This window comes from Podarcis filfolensis (genome assembly GCF_964270895.1).
Source record: "Podarcis filfolensis genome assembly, chromosome: 15".
NCBI lineage: Eukaryota > Metazoa > Chordata > Lepidosauria > Squamata > Lacertidae > Podarcis > Podarcis filfolensis.
Window position 1 is genome coordinate 4,541,744 of NC_139618.1, and position 19,505 is coordinate 4,561,248.

Here is a 19,505-nt window from a genome sequence, read left to right on the forward strand (position 1 = left end):
CAAGGATTTGTTCATGCATTTAATGCTTTCTTGAAAAAAAACACCCCTCCATATACGTACCAAATGACAGTGTTAAGGTGAAACTCGTCTTAAGTTCCTTCTTGGGTATGGTTCCAATGGCAAAGGCTACTTGGACTGGTTTGCTGTCGGGGTTGCTTTAATCTTAGAATTCCAGCAGCTTTCTCAAAGAGCTAGCATCCCCCTTCTCCTCGGATTGCGTTAATCTGCCACTAAGCCGCTATGGCCCTGAAAAAGCCTTTCCCTGGCAGCTGGGAAGCAGCAGCTTTGCCATTTCCTCTGTGTATTAGATCCTGAGTTGCATTGGAATCTGCCTTACACTGGGCTACATGCCCATCCCCCTCAGTATTCCCCCACTGACTGGCAGTGGCTCTCTAGGGCAGAATCCTACCTGTCACCAGCCACTGATTGTCCTGGTGCCAGGAATTCAAACGGGGGCCACCTGCCTGCAGCGCAGGACTTCTGTTGTTGGACTATGGGCCCTGTTAAGTTGATTCGGGTAATGTTAAGTTTCCCAGCTTCTTAACTGTGCGCTCTCTCTCTCTCTCTCTGTCTCTCTCTCTCTCACACACACATAACCTAGACCAGGATGCAAAGGACCACCCAGCTAGTTCAGCACACATAACGAAAACAGCGGTTTGCCATGCCAAAATGCTGCTTTGAAGCAGAAGATACTTGTCCAAAGCAGCCTGATGGGGTTCTGCTGTCTAGCCACCCCACTTGGGTGTTCTTGAGCTGTTGTATTAAGTATTAAGGGTCCTCACAAATTGTGCCTTGGTGGTTAAAAACTTGTGAACTAAGTCTAGGGGCCCTTCTCTCGCTTGGGGGATGTTGGTTCCAGCCCCTCTGTGGGGAGGAGAGTAAGTAGATGGTGAGGAACCGTGGCTCCCACCAACTTCTCCTTTTCTCCCAGTTGGGCTGGGCCCTTTCTGGGAATTTTTGGGAATTTTTTGAATCCAGCTGCCCTGTGAGGAAGAGGAACTGGACAACTTGCTCTGGTGCTGATGGTTTTGGCTTGGCTCCTGTGAGCCTCCCTGCCAGGAGGGACAGGTTCCAGCTAGGCCCTGCCTTGTAAGGTCAACAGATTCTGGTTGCATTGCAGCCACTTTAGGAAGGTTGGGTTGCCAGGCTATCACAAAAGGGGCCACCGCTTCCTGTTTTTCTAACTGAACAGCCTTTTTTTGTCCAAATGGGTTGTTGTAAGAACTTAGTAACATTGAGATTTTAGTTCCTAGTTTAGTTCTAGTTTGCTCCCTGCCCCCACTTCCTCCCCATTCCCCTTTCCTTTTGTGTTGCTTCTTTGTAAGCCATAGGGCAGGGACTGTCTTTATTAAAAAAATTAAGCTGTAAGCTGCTCCGGGAGTTTTTTTGGCTGAAAAGTGAGGTATAAATGTTTCAGGCAAATGACGAAATCTAGTCTGGGGATGTGCCTGGTACAATGTCCCTTGGAAGCAAGTTCTGAAAGATCAGTGTTTTTTCAGTGGTGGCACTTTTCTATCTTAACTTCAGTGAGTTAGGCTGCATCCCCATACCTTTTCTTTTTTAAAAAAGAAGCTTGCAGGGAGATGCCAGACCTAGGCTCGGGGGGCTATGCATTCCTGAGTCTTTCAACTTGTTTTTCTCCGTGAGGGTTGGGGGGCGGAGGGGAAATGACCCTTAGGAAGCTTGTCGGAATTCAAATCTTAAAATACAAGATTTCCCAAGTTGGTTGAAATTAAAGGTTGATTCAACCCAGTGCTCAGTCTCCCACAGCAAAGGGGATATACCTGCAGGAACTTCATGAAATCTTCCTGTATCGTCTCTTCAGTGGGATACTAAATGCAATCCCCATATTTGACTGTTGTGGCTAAGTAGCTATTGATGGAGAAATTTGGAAACAATCAGTATTTTTTAAATGGCAATCCCCATACCAGCTTGCATAACATTAGCAAACTGTGCTGCCTGCGCGCTGGCTCTGGGGGCAGCCGGGAGTGCTGAGTTACAGCCCTGACCAGCTGTCACATTGTGAATGCTCTAGTCTGCAGAGTGCGTTTTTTGCATGCTTACTGAGGTTTGGAATGCTATGCAAATCTGATCTGACCCGGATGTCAGGCCTCCATCTGGGATCCCAATGCCCCTTGGTAAACCATGTAAATAAATGCATGTATATATAAATAATGGCGTCCAGATTTGTGGCATGATGTCCTTCTGAGCTGACTGGGAGTATATGATTCATTGCTGTTGGCAGAAGAGTCTTTGCTCTTCTCTTCTTCCCTTTGGGCCTCGAAAGCCTAAAAGGCCAGTGACTCATTCCCTTCACACAGGGGAAGAAGGAGCCCTTCCCCAACTCAGAGCAGCTCTATATATACGCACAGAAGAAGCAGTGCAATTCTGAACTGCACCAGTGAACTGCAAGTGAAGAAGGCATTGGTTTGAATGCTTCCTGTATGAAGTGAAATACCTATCAGGGAGAGAGATTCTTCTCCCCACCCTTGCCTCTCCTTTCTGCTAGCTTTCTGGGCTTGCCGATCAGAAGGTCGGCAGTTCGAATCCACGTGACGGCGTGAGCTCCCATTGCTCTGTCCCAGCTTCTGCCAACCTAGCAGTTCAAAAGGATAGCAGTGCAAGTAGATAAATAGGTACCCCTGTGACAGGAAGGTAAACAGTGTTTCCATGCGCTCTGGCTTCCTTCATGGTGTCCCGTTATGCCAGAAGCGGCTTAGTCATGTTGGCCACATGACCTGGAAAGCGGACAAACACCAGCTCCCCTGGCTTGAAGCGAGATGAGCTCCGCACCCCAAAGTCACCTTTGACTGGACTTAACCATCCAGGGGTCCTTTACCTTTACCTTTTACCATGTTAAAGGGTCTAGAAATCAAGTAGTTGAGGGAGCTGGGAATGTTCAGCCTAGAGAAGAGGGAACTCAGAGGGGGTAAGACAGCCATCTTCAAATACCTTAAATGCTGCAACATGGAAGATTGAGCAAGGGTGTTATCTCCTGCTCCGGAGGGTAGGACCTGAAGCAGTGACTTCAAGTTCTAAGAAAGGAGATGGTGGAATAACTTCCAGGCGGCAGTTGGATAGTGGAACAGACTTCCTTGGAAGATGGTGGAATTTTCTTTATTGGAGGTTTTTAAGCATGTTTTGGATGGCCATCTCTCAGGGATTCTTAGCTGCAATTCCTGCGTTGCTTGTCAATATCCTGCTTAAAATTGGTGCTCAGAACTGGACACAGTACCCCAGGTGTGCTCTAACCAAGGCAGAATGGAGTGGTTCTATTACTTTCCTTGATCCGGACACTACTGTTGATGCAGCCTAGAATAGCATTAGCTTTTTTTGCTGCTGCATCACACTGTTGACTCGTGCTAAGCTTGTGGTCTGTTAAGACCCTCGTATACCTTTTGCATGTAGCTGTCAATCCTGGTGTCCCATATCTTATATTTGTGTAGCTGATTATTCTTGCCTATGTATAGGAACTTAACATTTGTCCGTATTGAAATTAATTTCGTTAGTTTGGGCCCAGTTCTCCAAAAGGTGGTCTTGAATTCTGATTCTGTCTTCTGAAGTATTAGCTACCCTTTCCAGCTTGGTGCCATCTGCAAATTTAATGAGCATCCCCTCAATTCCTTCCATCAAAGTCATTTTTAAAGATGTTTAACAACAATGGGTCCAGGATAGAACCCTGTGGCACCCCACTTGCCACTCCCCCCCCCCCAGGAGAAGGAACCATTAGTGAGCACTCTTTGGGTTTGGTCAGTCAACCAGCTACAAACTCACTTACCAGTAACATTATCCAGCCCATATTTTACCAGCTTCTGTGCGAAATTGTCATGGGGGGCTTTGTCGAAAGCCTTACTGAAATCTCTCTATCTTATATTTCCAACGCAGGTTCTGTCTGTGTGCGTGGAAGAAGAGAACATCATCCCATATATCACCAACGTGCTGCAGAACCCTGACCTGGCTCTCCGAATGGCCGTTCGTAACAACCTTGCTGGTGCCGAAGAGCTCTTTGCCCGGAAATTCAACGCGCTTTTTGCCCAGGGGAGCTACTCGGAAGCAGCGAAGGTGGCGGCAAACGCCCCAAAGGTATAGAGAAATGGCTTTTAAGCCACCCAGGCTTTGGTGCCTCTTGAGCACAGAAACACACACACACACACAGGTTGTGATGCTGTGGTCACTGCTGGCTGCACGCTTTCTTCACATTGGCTTGTCTCCCAACCCCTGGAGGTGCTCTATTAGATATCAGTTTGAGTTATTCCGGGCTGTCGCTTGGGGATTTAGGATGACAGACTACACCCTTTCTATTATACACCAGCAGGTAGGAGTCACGCTCCTCTAGCAATTGGGGCTAAATGTGTGCAGCTGAATGAAGTTGCAGAGGAACATGGGTAGCCCATCCTAAACAGAATCACAATAGTCCAGATGTCTTCGGTTTACAACTCCCATCACCCTTTTCTGTTGGCAGATGCAGGGGCTGATGAGTTGAGGTCCAGCAAAATCCCCCAAAAAACCTGCCTACAACCCTGGGCTACTGAGTCCACCTGCATGAATGCCACCTCTTCCTTTGCTTTTGAAAGCCCACCTTTTATGTGAATCCTTTGGCAAAACTCTCCCATTCACTTGCTGTAGTGTAACCTAAGGCAACCACACACAGCCCTGTCTCAACACCCTTCCCCATCCCATCCGTCCCCTGCTCTTCGGGGCAGAGATCTGTCCTCCTCTTCTTTTAAAAGTGCTGTGCAAATAGTAACTTTAAAAAAAACAAAAACCTTGTGTACTCTGCCTATTTTTCAGAAGAAATTAAAGGTGGATAACAATCAAAAGCAGTAAACAATATTTTTTGTAAAAAAATACAAAAAACCATCCACAATTCATCTGAACCATAAATGGAAAGTAGCTATAAACAGACGCGTGTTTTTTCCTTTTTGTTCTAACTGGAGAAAGTTATAAGCGTGGGGGTGTGCTCAATCTGTAAAGAGCTAGCTATATAACTACCTTTGTGTTCATAATCTAAATGTCCAGTTGGGGGAACTGGGGCTGTGAGGTAGTATGAATCTGTGTGGCAATAACTCACTGTTTGTGGGATTTTATGAACAGCACGTTTTCTGGGAACGATTCCCACTGACCATTGCAAAAACCCAAAATGAAAAGTCAGCTGGAATAGCAAGTTCCACTAACTGGATTGTGCCTGGTTCACTAGAGCAGTTCTGTGTCTGCTGATAGGTTGGAAAATGAGGGCGCATGTCCATAACTTTAATCTTAAGGTCAGGTAAATTAGTGAAAAATTACGCCCCCTAAAGGACAAGTGATGCATTTTATTTACCCCTCTCTCTTCCAAAGGGGATCTTGCGTACCCCAGACACCATCCGCCGCTTCCAGAGTGTCCCAGCACAGGCAGGTCAGACCTCTCCCCTGCTCCAGTATTTTGGTATCCTGCTAGACCAAGGCCAACTGAACAAATACGAGTCGCTCGAACTCTGCCGGCCGGTGCTCCAGCAAGGACGCAAGCAGCTCCTGGAGAAATGGCTGAAGGAAGACAAGGTAAAGCACGTCTTTTTGAAGGACTTGGGGGCGGTGTGACTTAGGAGGTTACCAGTCACCAAATCCATCATTTCTGCAGACTGAATTCAGTGGCTCTGTTGTGCATTGAGCCCAAATAGCAGCTGTCCGTAAAGGAGGGCGTTGAGGTTGCTCTTAAGGTGCTGGTGAGCTACAGATCCATGCTGTGGCAAATATCAAAATTAATAGTGCCACATTGCATATAAAGCAACCTTGTCTTCTGATTGCTGGTTACAGAAAACTGTGTTCATTTGCCAGGACCTTCCCAGATAAACTCAGGGCACTGGATTCTCTACCCCTTCATTTCCCCAAAGCCTTCTGGATCTGTGCCCTATAGAACTGTTTGACCTCTACCGGCTCTTTTGTCTCCAGTTATAAGCTGTGCATTTTGGTTTGCCTCCTTTAGAAGGAGGTGTGGAGCCTGCTTCACTCGTTATTTTAAATACTTATAAACTGCTTACTTTAAAAAAATTAATCCTGTTAATATCTAGTTGTTTTGATTTATTACCTGCCCTTCACCCTAAGTTCCCCAGGCAGGCCACAACAATTTAAAATGTGACATCCTTTTCTCACAATGGTAATTTGTTGTAACCCGTTTGGAGTCTGGAACACCAATTGGTCCCGCTCTACCCTTTACCCACCCCTGTTTCGTATGACTCACAGGACCCAAGGTGGCTGGCAGTGGGGTGTGTGTGTGTGTGTATGGTCATAGGCGCACAAGAGACCCTCTGAGTTTCTTCACCGGCCATTCCATCTTGCACATTTCACAGCTCTTCCCTTGTCATTTTGCTTCTCTTTTCTAATCTGTTTAAATGTTTGTTTTTGTTTTCTGCGGGGGAAACAGCTGGAATGCTCTGAAGAACTGGGGGACCTGGTGAAATCTGTGGACCCGACACTGGCTCTGAGCGTCTACCTAAGGGCTAACGTTCCCAGCAAAGTGATCCAGTGTTTTGCCGAAACGGGACAAGTTCAGAAGATTGTGCTGTATGCAAAGAAGGTGATTTGCTGTTGGGCTGGAACAGGGGGGCACTGGAGTTCATGCTGGGGTGCTCGCTTTGCCAACCCTGCTTGGGCTCTGCTGACTGGCAGCAGCGACCGAAGGGGTGAGTTTCCCTGGTGATGCCCTTTGGCCATTCCCAGCACCCTCAGAGCTTAGGTGGATTTCCACCTTGGATAGGACTACTCCAGTGTCGCCCCAGTGATAGGGTGGCCTATCTAGCAGAGAGATGATTTATCCTTGCCCCAGACAGTTTAGTCTTGTGAGCCTTTTATTTCAACACCTCTTTCTTTTATGGCATGGTGCTGCTGGTTAATTTTGTATTTCAACTACCATGAACTGTTTTGAAGCGCCTGTGTCCATTTTTTAATAGCTAAAAACTGAATAACTTTGATTTCCTTGGAAAGAGAGGAAGGGGTGGTTTCTGATACAACAGGGGTGCCCAAACGTTTTTCCAACAGGGCCAGATTTGATGAAGTTGAACATTCATGAGAGCCCACCAAAGTTGTTGAGCTTTTTACCCCAGGACATATACTTCTGAGCATGCACAGGAGATCAGAAGCTAGCTATGGAAGTCAGAACCACAGGATGAACCGGCAGCACCAGCAGAGCTTGCCTGTTTGGGTGGCTGTAGTGATTTAATAGAGGAAGCTACCTTATACCAATCAGATTACTGGTCCAGCTAACTCAGTATTGTCTATACTGACTTGGCAGTGGCTCTCCAGGGTTTCAGGCAGAGTACCAGGAGAGACCACTGGGATTTGAGCCAGGGACCTACTGCATGCAGAGCACCCCTGAGCTACGGACCTTCCCCACGGAACTTGTCTGAAGCCCTTTCCAGGAGGTGCGCCAGAGGAGACGAGCCCTTCTGATGTAGAAGCTTAGGCTGAGTGGTTTGCTTTCTAGTTTATGTATCAAATATATTAGGTCGTTTCCTTTCTTTTGGAAAAAAAACGCAGAGCACATCTTGCAAAAAAAGGCAAAAGCAAAAAGCAAACAGTAATGAACAAAGCAGCATTCGGAATCAATAAACAAGACCTTTAAAGCCTAAAATGGGATTGGTGAGATTCCTATAAAAAACCAACTGTGCCAGAAATAGTCCTTGGCAAATCAGAAAATAGCAGTAGGAGGCTGGTCTAGAGAGTCTTCCCTGCACCTCTGCGGCTCAGTTTTGGGGTAGCATTTCAGGGGTATGTAATAGAACTTGAGCTTCCAGCAATAGATCTGTAGATCTTAAGAACTGGTTGGAAGTTGCCAGGATAGCCGGCTCTTTAAAAAGTTCACAAAATATCTCTCTGTACGTGTGTGTGTGTGTGTGTGTGTGTGTGTGTAGGTTGGCTACACTCCTGACTGGATTTTCCTCCTGAGGAATGTGATGCGCATTAGCCCAGACCAAGGACAGCAGTTTGCCCAAATGCTGGTTCAGGATGAGGAACCTCTTGCAGATATCACCCAAGTAAGTAAAACTTGAACATGAAGAAAAAAGGAGATGCCCTTTTTTTTTGTTTCTGAAAATACTGATTGCCCCTCCGGAAAGGTCAAAAAATTGTGTCAATTTTTAGATGAACGGCATTGGAGCAAGAAATTCAAGGAATAACTTGGTTTGTCATTTTAAGAAGTGATTCTATGGCCAAAGCTTGTTTTCCACAAGCATAATGCTAGTTAAATCAAGGCTGTTGCGAAGATACCAAAGGCTGCATCTACAAATGAACACTGGAAACTGGGTGGTTCTCCAGAACTGATTGCAGCAATAGTTTATATACGTGGTGCAATAGTGTATATTAACTCTTGTGGGAAAGTGGTCTTTAAACATGCAAAAGGTTAAAAAAAATGGAATAAGTTCCTCAGTCCCTCTGGAACATTATTATTAATATTTTTTTGCAATGAATGGGGTCTTTGAGAGGCAGTATATGTGGTTTCTAGGATCAGGTAAGAGACCTTGCCACAACCTATGTGGCTCTCCCAATGCTGCTGGCCTTCAGATCCCATCACGCCTAGCCAGCATGGCTGATGGTCAGGGATGATGGGAATTGTAGTCCCAACAGCTGGAGAACCACTCGTTCCAGCCCACCCTTTGCAAGGCCCTTGAGTGAGTAAGAGCAGATTTGTGCTACATCAGTGTTAATGAAGCAGCTCCTTGAGAGCCTTGGGATATGGACGGCTTCTTCTGATTGAGATAACTCGTACCGTTAGCTAGGATTTTGCGGGGAACAAATTGTACGGTGCTTTATTCCCTGCCTCACGGCAGTTTTAAGTAGTGTGAGCTCTACAGCGAACCTTCTCTTCCCCCTCCAGATAGTGGATGTGTTCATGGAGTACAACCTGATTCAGCAGTGCACAGCCTTCTTATTGGATGCCCTGAAAAACAACCGCCCATCCGAGGGACCTTTGCAAACCCGCTTGCTTGAAATGAACCTCATGCATGCCCCTCAGGTAGGTACTTTTTTTGGGGGTATGGAATCTTTGCAACCAGGTGGGTGTTCTGGACTAAAGCTCAGTAGCTCTGGGGCCAGCACCCTGGATTCCGTGATTAAATTCCCCATGTTGCGGTTCTGAAATGCTGCAGGAACAGCCCAAACTTGGGGTTTATCCAGTAGTTGGTGGGTTGCTTCAAAGCAACCCCACCATCTAGATCAGGTGCGGGGGCCTCTGGGTGTTCCTGAACTACAACTCCCATCAGCCACAGCAAGCATGGTCAGTGGCAAGGGATGAAGAGAGCTAAGGCTCCAGAAACCTTGTCTAAATACTCATCCCTTTCTTGATTTGTGGAATGAATATTTCTGCACCATGTATACCATTCTTGAGCCTCAACATGTGTTAACAGTAGAAACTCAAAACAGTTCTTCAGTCCAGGGCTCTGATTTGTAAACAAAACATTAAGAAATATCAGAGGTGGCTGCGTCAGTCTGGTAAGACACAAAACAAAGAGTCCTCTGAAAATGGGGGCTGTGGTTGTGGTGTTGTTCTAAAGCTGTGAATGGGCAGCCCTGGTGAGCCTTCTTAAGTAAGAAATTCGGAGCAGGCGTCACATAGAAATGCCTGGGATATCCCTACTTCTCCAAGCAGGCTGCTTTTACGCCTGACGACGGATGCTCTGAGCACATGGGAGGAAATATATTTGAGGCTTGCCGTACCACGTCACTGGCTTTCTTTATAGCCTCTTAAAAGTTTACACCTGGTGGCAAAGCCGCAGGCGTAGAATGAAGCCTCCCTTTTGACTGCCAAATCTCCCTTTCCTTCCAGGTTGCTGATGCCATCCTAGGAAACCAGATGTTCACCCACTACGACCGTGCCCACATTGCCCAGCTGTGTGAGAAAGCTGGCCTCCTCCAGAGAGCCCTGGAACACTTCACCGACTTGTATGACATCAAGCGGGCCGTCGTCCACACTCACCTTCTCAACCCCGAGGTACGGTGTCCCAAACCAGCTGTATTTTGAAATGAGTCTTTCCATCACTGATTCCTGATTCCTCCAGTTCAAGTCCTCTGCTTTGGGTGCTTGCTGTGTACAAATGGGACTAAGAACATCACCATGGGTTAGATATTTTTTTTTCTTTAACTGCCTGCTTTTAACCTGCAGTGGTTGGTGAACTACTTTGGCTCCCTCTCGGTGGAAGACTCCCTCGAATGCCTCCGGGCGATGCTCTCGGCCAACATCCGCCAGAACTTGCAGATATGCGTCCAGGTTGCTTCAAAGTACCATGAGCAGCTTTCGACCCAGTCCCTCATTGAACTCTTCGAATCTTTCAAGAGTTTTGAAGGTAAGGCAACAGGGCCACCTCAGGCTCTTCGCCACAGGGATGAGGAACCTGTTTCAGCCTGGGGGGCTGTATCCCCTCCTGGGGGGCCACTTGCTTAGTGGTGTCCAGGGCCAGAGGCAAAAGTGCACAGAGGAATTAATGTAAAGGTTTCCTTTAGTACAGTAAGGTGTGCCAATGTGGTGCTGTGATCGGGGTGTCTGACTAGGACCAGGAGAGGAGGCTTCGTGTGCCTGCTCAGCCATGAAACTCACCAGGCGATGGGCCAATCACTCCATCTCAGCCTAACTAACTTCCCTCACAGAGTTGTTATGAGGATAAAATTGGGAGGGAGAGAATCGGGTACACCACATTGAGCTGCTTGGAGGAAAAGTTGGGATATGAATGTAATAAATAAAACAAAACAACACATACACACATCTCTATCCTCCAACTGACTGAGTAATAATAATAATAAAAAATTATTTATACCCCGCCCTCCCCAGCCAAGACCGGGCTCAGGGCGTGTTGAAAAGGCCCTGCTCTGGTTGAGGCTAATCTGACTTCCTTAGGGCCCGGGACCTCTAGCGTGTTGCTATTTATGGACCTTAAGGTCCTCCGTGGGGCATACTGGGAGAGGCGGTCCCGTAGGTATGAGGGTCCTAGGCTGTGAAGGGATTTATAGGTCAAAACCAACACCACTAAGAGGCACTATCAGAGTTCAAGGGCAGGCTAAATTCACTTGAGGAGGGTGCAAAGCAGAGCTGGTGCAGAATGTGAGGGGGTGTGGCTGGGGTGAGATGGGGCTTGGACCCCAAGGACTGTGGGTCTGCAGAAGTGAGCCTAGTGCACAAAGGTAAAACTTGGGATGGTTGCTCTGCCCACCCCTGGCATGTGGCCCAGATGAGAATGTGGTGCTCAGTCTGAAAGGTTCCTCCTCCCTTGCCCTACACGGAAGTCTGCAAGAACTTTCCTTGTACACAGAGAGTAGTCTTCCCACAGTCCCGCAAGAACTTGTATTGCACAAACAGGTCGTACAATTGCTCCACTTGATTCCCAAGGTATTGACATTTAATTTTAAAGTGTCTTCTTCACTTCCCCCACTTAGGTCTCTTTTATTTCCTGGGCTCCATCGTCAACTTCAGCCAGGACCCAGACGTGCACTTCAAATACATCCAGGCTGCTTGCAAGACAGGCCAGATTAAAGAGGTGGAAAGAATTTGCAGGGAAAGCAACTGCTATGACCCAGAGCGGGTGAAGAACTTCCTCAAGGTAAAAAAAGGATAGGAGAATCCTCTGCACTCCCACCTCAGCTCCCCATAGCGAGGCCAGCTTATCATTGGCTTGTGGTTTTTAATTCTTATTTTGGTGGTGGAGGCCATTGGAAATAACAGCACAGCTCAGGCCATTGATAAATCCATTGGAATATAAGCGGTCTTTGATTCCTTAAAAGAACATGTGCATTTTGTTAAAAACATTCCTGCATTGCAGGGGGTTGGACTGGGTAACCCTCGGGGTCCCTTCCAGCCACAATTCTGTGATTCTACGAAAATGCCACCACCTGAAGGTACAGCTAAGTATTGATTTTGGCAATTTGGCAGAGCAAAGGGCTAAATCACAGGCGAAGGAGCTGTTCAACAGTGGAATGGTCTTGGGAGGTTGTGGACTCCTTCCTTGAAGGTTTTTAAGCAGAGCTTGGCTGGCCATCTGTCATGGATGCTTGAGTTCATTGCAGGGGGTTGCACTAGATGAAACGTGGGGTCCCTTCCAGCTCTGCAATTCTGTGGTTCCATGACCTGTGGCCCTCCAGTTGTTGCTGGTGCAGAACTCCCATCAGCCGCTGATCCAGGAGGATGGGAGTTGGGAGTCCGATAACACCTGGAGGGCCAGAGGTTCCCCACTCCTGGCCCCGAACCTGGCCCTGAAGTTGCTCAACACTTGTGGCAGCTCTGGTTAGCCATATCCATCCGCTTCAATAGGTCTACTCTGAATAGGGCTAACATGGGGGACAGCCCTTAGGGAGGAATAGATCTTGTTAGTGGGGATGGTGCTGGAGCAAAGGAAGAGGGTTTGGGACCCTTGTAAAGTAATCTAGCAGTTGTCTTTGGAGTCAGCTTATAAGCAGCGGTTTTGAGTTGCGTGTTTGTGTTTGTGAGTCAACCATTTCCTGATCAGTCTGTTGTCTTTTGTGCTGATCCTTGTGTCTGTGGGATGTTCAGGACATGTACCAGGTAAACCTTCCAGTATAGAAGTCTCCCCGATCTGTTAACTCCTTCAGTGTCCACTTTTAGTGTAGAGGCTTGTATCCTGGGATTAGCAGCCTTGGAAAAACTGTGTGTGTGGTGGCTTAATTTTCCTTTTAGAACACAATCCTTTCTTGTGCGTGCGTGTGTGACCTTGACACCTTGCTTTCAAATGTCATTCACAGAGAAGAACGCTACCTATCATTTCATTACTAGGAGTCAATAGAGTTGGATTCAATGAAATCCTGCACAGGGTGGACCCATTGAAATTAACAAACCAAGCTAGTCATTCCTAGTAACGTCAGTGGGTCTACTCCCGTGGTTTCCAACGTGGGGCAGTTTAATTTTTAAATTAAAGGGGGGCAATTTGGAAGCTTGTTTAATACCAAGTTAATTGCCTTTTAGGCTTCCTCCACGTAAATAGGAGTTCACTTTTTGAATAATAAGAATTATATGTCACTGGGTGGGGGGGGGTGGCAATCAGGATTTTAGAGATGCTTAGGTGAGGCATGGCCCAAAAAAAAGGTTGGGAACCATTGGTCTACTCTGAGGAGGGGTAGCATTTCATACCCACACATAACAAATTGCAACAACTGCATAGGGTTTCTTGAGCTGGAACAATAGCGACTCTTGTAAGTTGGCCACTTTTTCCAAGTTGCTTCTGCTGTGTATTTGGGTTGCATGTTGTCCTTGGATTGCTTCCCTCATCCTCAGCTGGGGAAGAGTTGCTAAGGTCCCCACAATGGGTCTAGTTCAAGAGGATTGTTGCCCTTGTAAAACTTGGCAAGGAAGAGGATGGGGACAAAACTAGAATGAGGTGGCTGTTGTTGGCTCTGGCGCCACCTGCTGTTAGTCTTCCCACCGGTCCCAATGGGCACCAACCAGCTCTGTAAACAGATCCTGTTTCAAGAGACTGGATTAGAAGACACTGTGTTCAGATCAAGGTGTTCTTGCAATACATGCTGATGGCCCCAAACAGGAGGATGGAGGCAAGCAAGCAAGAATCCAGTCTCTCCAATTTGCAAGAGCTTCCTCCATTTGGCTGCCCAGAAATTGTTCACTTGCCTGAGGGGATCAGGTGGGCATGACTGGGAAGCGCAAGGTGAAAGGGCTCAAGTACTCTAAGCACGCCACCCTTCGATATTAACGCAAGCCTTAATCTGTATTAGCAGCCGCAATCTCAGAGTTGATCCTGCGCACTGTGTAACTTGTAGCAGTTGGCAAATGCTGAGGCCTAGTCTAGGCTTGTAATCCTTTTGCCATCTTGTGCTTTTTGTAAAACTGTCTGCAAAGCGTGAAGCTGTGACTGTAAACTTGATTACTGATTAAAAAAAACAAACACAATAATAATAAATCGGGAACTTGGAGCAGGATAAGACCTTGGGACATGCCTGGTTGTAAAGAAGAACCAAGTCTGTAAATAAGCTCATTAGATTAAATTTGGATAGAAACCTGTCTGTCCCTAGGGTGTATAGACGCCTTCATCTCGCCAAACTTGCTTTTCACAGCACAGTTACAGCCCTCTTCAGGAAAGCAGTGGGGAGGGGGGAGTTCATTCAAACCTTGATTTCTCTCCCATCCACCCCCCCCTTTTTTTTTTGCAGGAAGCAAAACTGACAGACCAGCTCCCACTGATCATCGTTTGCGACCGCTTTGACTTTGTGCACGATCTAGTGCTGTACTTGTACAGGAACAACCTCCAAAAATACATTGAGATCTATGTGCAGAAGGTAAGGAACAGGTGATTATAAGTCCTGAAAAGGGGAACCATCAGACCTTCCGTGATAAGCCAGCTTGGCTCACTGGCTGCTTTTGGTCACAAACTGACGCAGTCAAGAAATGGTGGTGCTCACTTAAACTTCAGCTCAGTCAATGAGATCATCTAGCTCATCAGTCACTCCCCGAGTTGATGAGGCTCATCTGATTAAAAACAAGAAATGGAGCCTTTAGTGTCATCAGCCCAGTTCTATGGAATACTGTGGCAATAGAAATTCAACAGGTGCATTCTCTGATTCTTTCAGCTTCTAAGCACCTGCTTAAAACTTTCCCATCCAACCACGCATATGCAGACAATTCAGAATATTATTTATTTCATTCATTACATTGATACCCCACTTTTCCTCCGAAGAGCTCAAGGTAGTTCTCCCCTGCCCCATTTTATCCCCCTGGCAACCAGGCCATAGTCCAGCACAATAACCATGCCAGTGCATGCATCTTTCCACAATAATTAACTGATGTCTTAATATGGCTTTTATTGTATGTTTTTTTAATGTATCATTGCCATGGGCTGCTTTGATGCATATTTTTTAAACGAAATAACAGTATGTATTTCTTTAAATAAACAAACAGCGCTAACTTTAATCCCATTGGGCTGCTGTCTTGGATTTCTAGTCTATACAGAATCTAATCTTGAAAACTTGTAGTTAACTGGCTTCAAACCCCTCTTATATAGCGACCTGCATTGTCAAAAGTGTGCCTAATGAAAGGCACTCAAAGGTTGGGGGTGGTCTCCCTGTTGGCTTCCTACGCCGATAGAGCCAAAGCACCCCAGAACAAGGGGGCACCTTCTGGCGGGGTCTGGGGGGATGGTTGCTCAACTGCCCTCCAGGGTTGCAGCCTTCGCTGTCCCGCTATGGGAGCTGAAGCTTGTTTTGGCCAGTAACGTGAGGGTGGAGTGTGAGGTTTGGATCCTGTTGCGTCTAATTGTGGTTTTGCTGCTTTAATGACATCTTGATGCTGCTGCTGCAGGTGAACCCGAGTCGCCTCCCTGTGGTCATCGGGGGCTTGCTTGACGTGGACTGCTCCGAAGACGTCATAAAGAGCCTGATCCTGGTTGTGAGAGGGCAGTTCTCCACGGATGAGCTTGTTGCTGAAGTAGAAAAAAGAAATAGGTAAACCTCACGCGGCTTGTGGGAATAGTGTTCTCTTTTGTGGGGGCATCAATATTCCCTGGTATTGCTAACCAGGAATGTTGAACCTGTTTTTTGAGTTGTGGCTCTGTTCTGTTGTGTTGTTAGTTTATTACCAATTGACTCTTCCCCCCCCCTCCCTTTTAAAGGTTGAAACTCCTCCTGCCCTGGCTGGAAGCCCGAATTCATGAGGGCTGCGAGGAACCAGCCACCCACAACGCACTGGCTAAAATCTACATTGACAGTAACAACAACCCCGAGAGGTTCCTTCGCGAGAACCCCTACTACGACAGCCGGGTGGTGGGGAAGTATTGCGAGAAGAGAGACCCGCATCTGGCCTGCGTCGCTTACGAGCGTGGGCAATGCGACCAGGAGCTAATTAATGTGAGTATCCAACACACTGAGTCTCTCTTAGCTAGAAAGATGCTCTTGTCGTGTCATTCAGAGTCAGGAAATGGTGCTGGATAGGATGTTAATGGAAAGGTAGGTTGCTTGGCTTAGTTCTGATCAACAGGACACGTATCAAAGCAGTTCTCAAAATGGTATGTACTCAGAAGCAGCAGAACTTAAATTGGCTGGCTGGAAAAATGGAAGGCTCGATTTGAAGAGACTGTTAAAACAGCAGGTTGTAAGTCTCACTGTATTCCTCAACTAGTGTTGCTGTCTGCATTTGAAAATCAAAACGCCAGTTTTCCTCAAGACTGAGTTGTATTCTCTATGGCGGCGGCTCATCAGCTGGTAAGGAAACACTGGAAAACTGTTCTAGGATTAACATTATGGAGGTGGTAGGCAAACATTTGGCAGATTGCTTTAGCTGAAAAGTTAAAAAGAGGTGACTTCAACACAGTTTGGCTTGGTTTTATTTTATTTCATACTAGTCTAGTTTTTTGCTGCTCCAGAGGGTAGGACCCAAACTAATGACCAAGTGACAAGAAACTAAACATCTGGAAGAACTGGTAGTAAGAGCTGTTTAGCAGTGGAATGGACTCCCTCAGAAGATGCTGGGCTCTCTTTCATTGGAGATGTTTAAGCAGAGGTTCAGTGACCACCTGTCAGAGGTGCTTTAGCTGTAGTTCCTACATCCCAGGGGGTTTGTCTCCATGACCCTTGGAGACCCTTTCAACTCTCTGATTCTGTTACTCCTCCATCCACCCACGGAGACCTACGGAGAGACTGCTTAAGTTAATCTACCAAACTTTACATTGAACACCATTGCAGCTGATGTGATGCTTGTTTTTTGTATGTTCAGAAATCCATTCAATAAAAACACACACAACTCAAAAAAGAGAGCAAAGAGCGGTAGCCAGAAACCGACATCCCCAGGCAGGACTGCTCTGTTCCATGTTCTACTCCAGACGCTCCCAAATGACCAAAGGCTGTGCACTGGCTGACAACTTTTTACCTCTGTAAAATCCAGGCTCAGAACTCTTGACGCTTTCTCTCTCTTCCTCCCCCTCACACCAGAACACCTTGGTTTCCCTGCCTGAATATATTATTCTTTCGCATTCCAGGTTTGCAATGAGAACTCCCTCTTCAAGAGCCTTTCACGTTACTTGGTGCGCCGCAAGGACCCTGAGCTGTGGGCCAGTGTACTGCTGGAGAGCAACCCTTACCGGAGACCCCTGATTGACCAGGTACTTTGCACTCCCCTCTGTTCCCCTTTGCTTGTGCTGTGTGTACACTTAAGAAAGTGAGCAGTAGGCAAGCAAGTTGCCAGCTGTGGGTACCCATTGCTCAGATCCCTCCCTCTCTCATCAGGTCGTGCAGACAGCTCTCTCTGAAACTCAGGACCCTGAAGAAGTATCTGTCACAGTCAAGGCTTTCATGACCGCCGACCTCCCCAATGAACTCATTGAGCTGCTGGAGAAAATTGTTCTTGATAATTCTGTGTTCAGTGAACACAGGTCAGTACTCTTCTGTTTGCCTGTCTTATATCTCACCCTCGTGCCTCAAGTAATACTTGGGGGAGATGCTTGGAAATTTGTGAGTAAAACCTCAAAAGCGCAGGCAGCTTGCTGGATAAGATTTTTAGCAGTTGTAAGGGGGTTTTTTTAGCAGGTGCCAAAATAGAGTACGTTGAAGACATCTGCCTAATCTCAATGGACAGGGAGTTCCAGAGCGGAAGACTTGATTCCTTATAATTGCTGAATGAATATTAAGTGGCACTTCATTATTATACCAAGTCATACTATTTGTATATGTAGCCCAGGTTTGGAAGCTTTTGTGCCCCCAGATGATGCAGAACTGCAATTCCCACCAGCCCTAGAAAGCATGACCAGAGATTATGGGAGTTGTAGTTCAGCAACATCTGGAGGCACAAAGGCTCCTCACACCTGCTTGAGCCCCTTACTGTTAGCAACTGCAGAGGGCCAAAAACCCTTCTCAGCTACAGAGATCTGGGACTGAACCTGTGAACTCACTCTAAACCTTTATTATGTTATTTTGAATGATGGCTGCTGACGCCTTAATTCCTTGCTTTACTATTGCTTGCTTTTTCCTGTAAAGGAATCTGCAGAACCTCCTCATTCTGACGGCTATCAAGGCCGACCGGACCCGAGTCATGGAATACATCAACCGCCTGGACAACTATGATGCTCCCGATATTGCCAACATCGCGATCAGCAACGAACTCTTTGAAGAGGCCTTCTCCATCTTCAGGAAGTTCGATGTCAACACCTCTGCTGTGCAGGTAATGCTGGGTGTCCATGTATCTGAATTCTGGGTATGGTTCTCTTCACGGAGCTGAGTGTTGGTTTGTGTCCCCAAACTGCTCCATGTATTTGTGCTAAAGGCGCCACTTCCGTGTCAAGGGAATCCAGCCCAAGTTTCAAGAGTTCCAGTTCACCACAGTCTGCATGGGTTCTAGCCCAGGTTTTACATACAGCTCAGGTGCCCTAGATACTAATTAGACCCTTGGGGGGAAGCTGCAAATATTTATAGTGGGCTTTTCTCATGCCTCATGTTTAGAGTTCCTGATAAAGTGGCTTGGTCATCCTTTGTGTGAAGGCTTTTGGAGGCCCAACTAGGCACATTCTAGGCTTAATTTTGGCCAAACTACTCTTGCACTGGCAAATTCCTACCACAAGCACGCTATTAGTTTTTGTTTTTTAAATGGCAGCCGTCTCCCCACTTTCTAGGTTTTGATCGAACACATTGGCAACTTGGACCGTGCCTACGAGTTCGCTGAGCGCTGCAATGAGCCAGCCGTGTGGAGCCAGCTTGCCAAAGCTCAGCTTCAGAAAGGGATGGTTAAGGAAGCGATAGACTCCTACATCAAAGCGGACGATCCTTCTTCATACATGGAAGTGGTTCAGGCTGCGAATGCCAGCGGTAAGGCTTGGGAACCCCCACATAAAGTTTGGTTTTCAGTAGCCTGCCTTCTGGGAGCTTTCAGAACCCAGGTGGGATTGCAGTAACTTAAGCACTTCTGTGATTGTAAAAAGCTTTGACGCATCCCGGAAGTCGTAATTTAAATGCCTTGGGTGACCTTCCTTTCTTTCAAGAATTCATTCATTCCTTCTGCTTCTCATCTCACATTCTCAGTCCAGCATTGCTCTTAACGTGGCTTGCAGTAAGCACAGTTATAATTATGGCAGCTGGAAGAGAATGGACAAGGATGGCAGTGCCGTGATGGGAAAACTGTGGCTCCCATCACCGCTTTGGCCTGCTTGCTGGGACTAGTGGGAACTGGAACCCCACACCTAGAGGGCTGCCGGTTCCTCATCCTTGTTGCAAAATGTTGCCAAGGTTTGATTCCCCCCTTCCCTTTCCAATCAACTCTCCACTTCTCCTGCTCCAACACAGGGTGGGGAGCTTCTGACCTGTGGGCCTAATTAGGTCCACCACACCATTTTGGCCTAGTCAAGCCCTTTTGCCCTATACCCAGAAGTACTTTTTCTAGAAAAAGAGGAGCCGGAACTCACCATGAACGCCTTCCTTGTTCTCTCGTAATGACAATGGCGCCCGCCTGAGAGGTGCTGGAACTGAGTTCCGGCTGGAGAAGAAAGCCCTGCCCATACCTCACCTCACAGTGTCAGATGAGGGGCAGGTAAAGCTGCAGCTGG

The 19,505-nt window shown here is 47.0% G+C and overlaps 1 protein-coding gene across 2 annotated transcripts in view; it reads left to right on the forward strand.

The window, feature by feature from the left end:
- Positions 1-19,505, forward strand: part of CLTC (clathrin heavy chain) — a 74,437-nt gene that overhangs the window by 38,357 nt on the left and 16,575 nt on the right. For both annotated transcript variants that reach the window (XM_083587378.1, XM_083587377.1), the window contains exons 7-21: positions 3,886-4,083; positions 5,338-5,538; positions 6,401-6,553; positions 7,887-8,009; positions 8,849-8,986; positions 9,797-9,961; positions 10,133-10,313; positions 11,398-11,561; positions 14,137-14,262; positions 15,281-15,423; positions 15,591-15,825; positions 16,953-17,075; positions 17,200-17,345; positions 17,947-18,130; positions 18,579-18,771. In XM_083587378.1, coding sequence (XP_083443504.1) covers positions 3,886-4,083; positions 5,338-5,538; positions 6,401-6,553; positions 7,887-8,009; positions 8,849-8,986; positions 9,797-9,961; positions 10,133-10,313; positions 11,398-11,561; positions 14,137-14,262; positions 15,281-15,423; positions 15,591-15,825; positions 16,953-17,075; positions 17,200-17,345; positions 17,947-18,130; positions 18,579-18,771 — 2,473 coding nt within the window. The remainder of the gene's footprint in view (positions 1-3,885; positions 4,084-5,337; positions 5,539-6,400; positions 6,554-7,886; positions 8,010-8,848; positions 8,987-9,796; positions 9,962-10,132; positions 10,314-11,397; positions 11,562-14,136; positions 14,263-15,280; positions 15,424-15,590; positions 15,826-16,952; positions 17,076-17,199; positions 17,346-17,946; positions 18,131-18,578; positions 18,772-19,505) is intronic.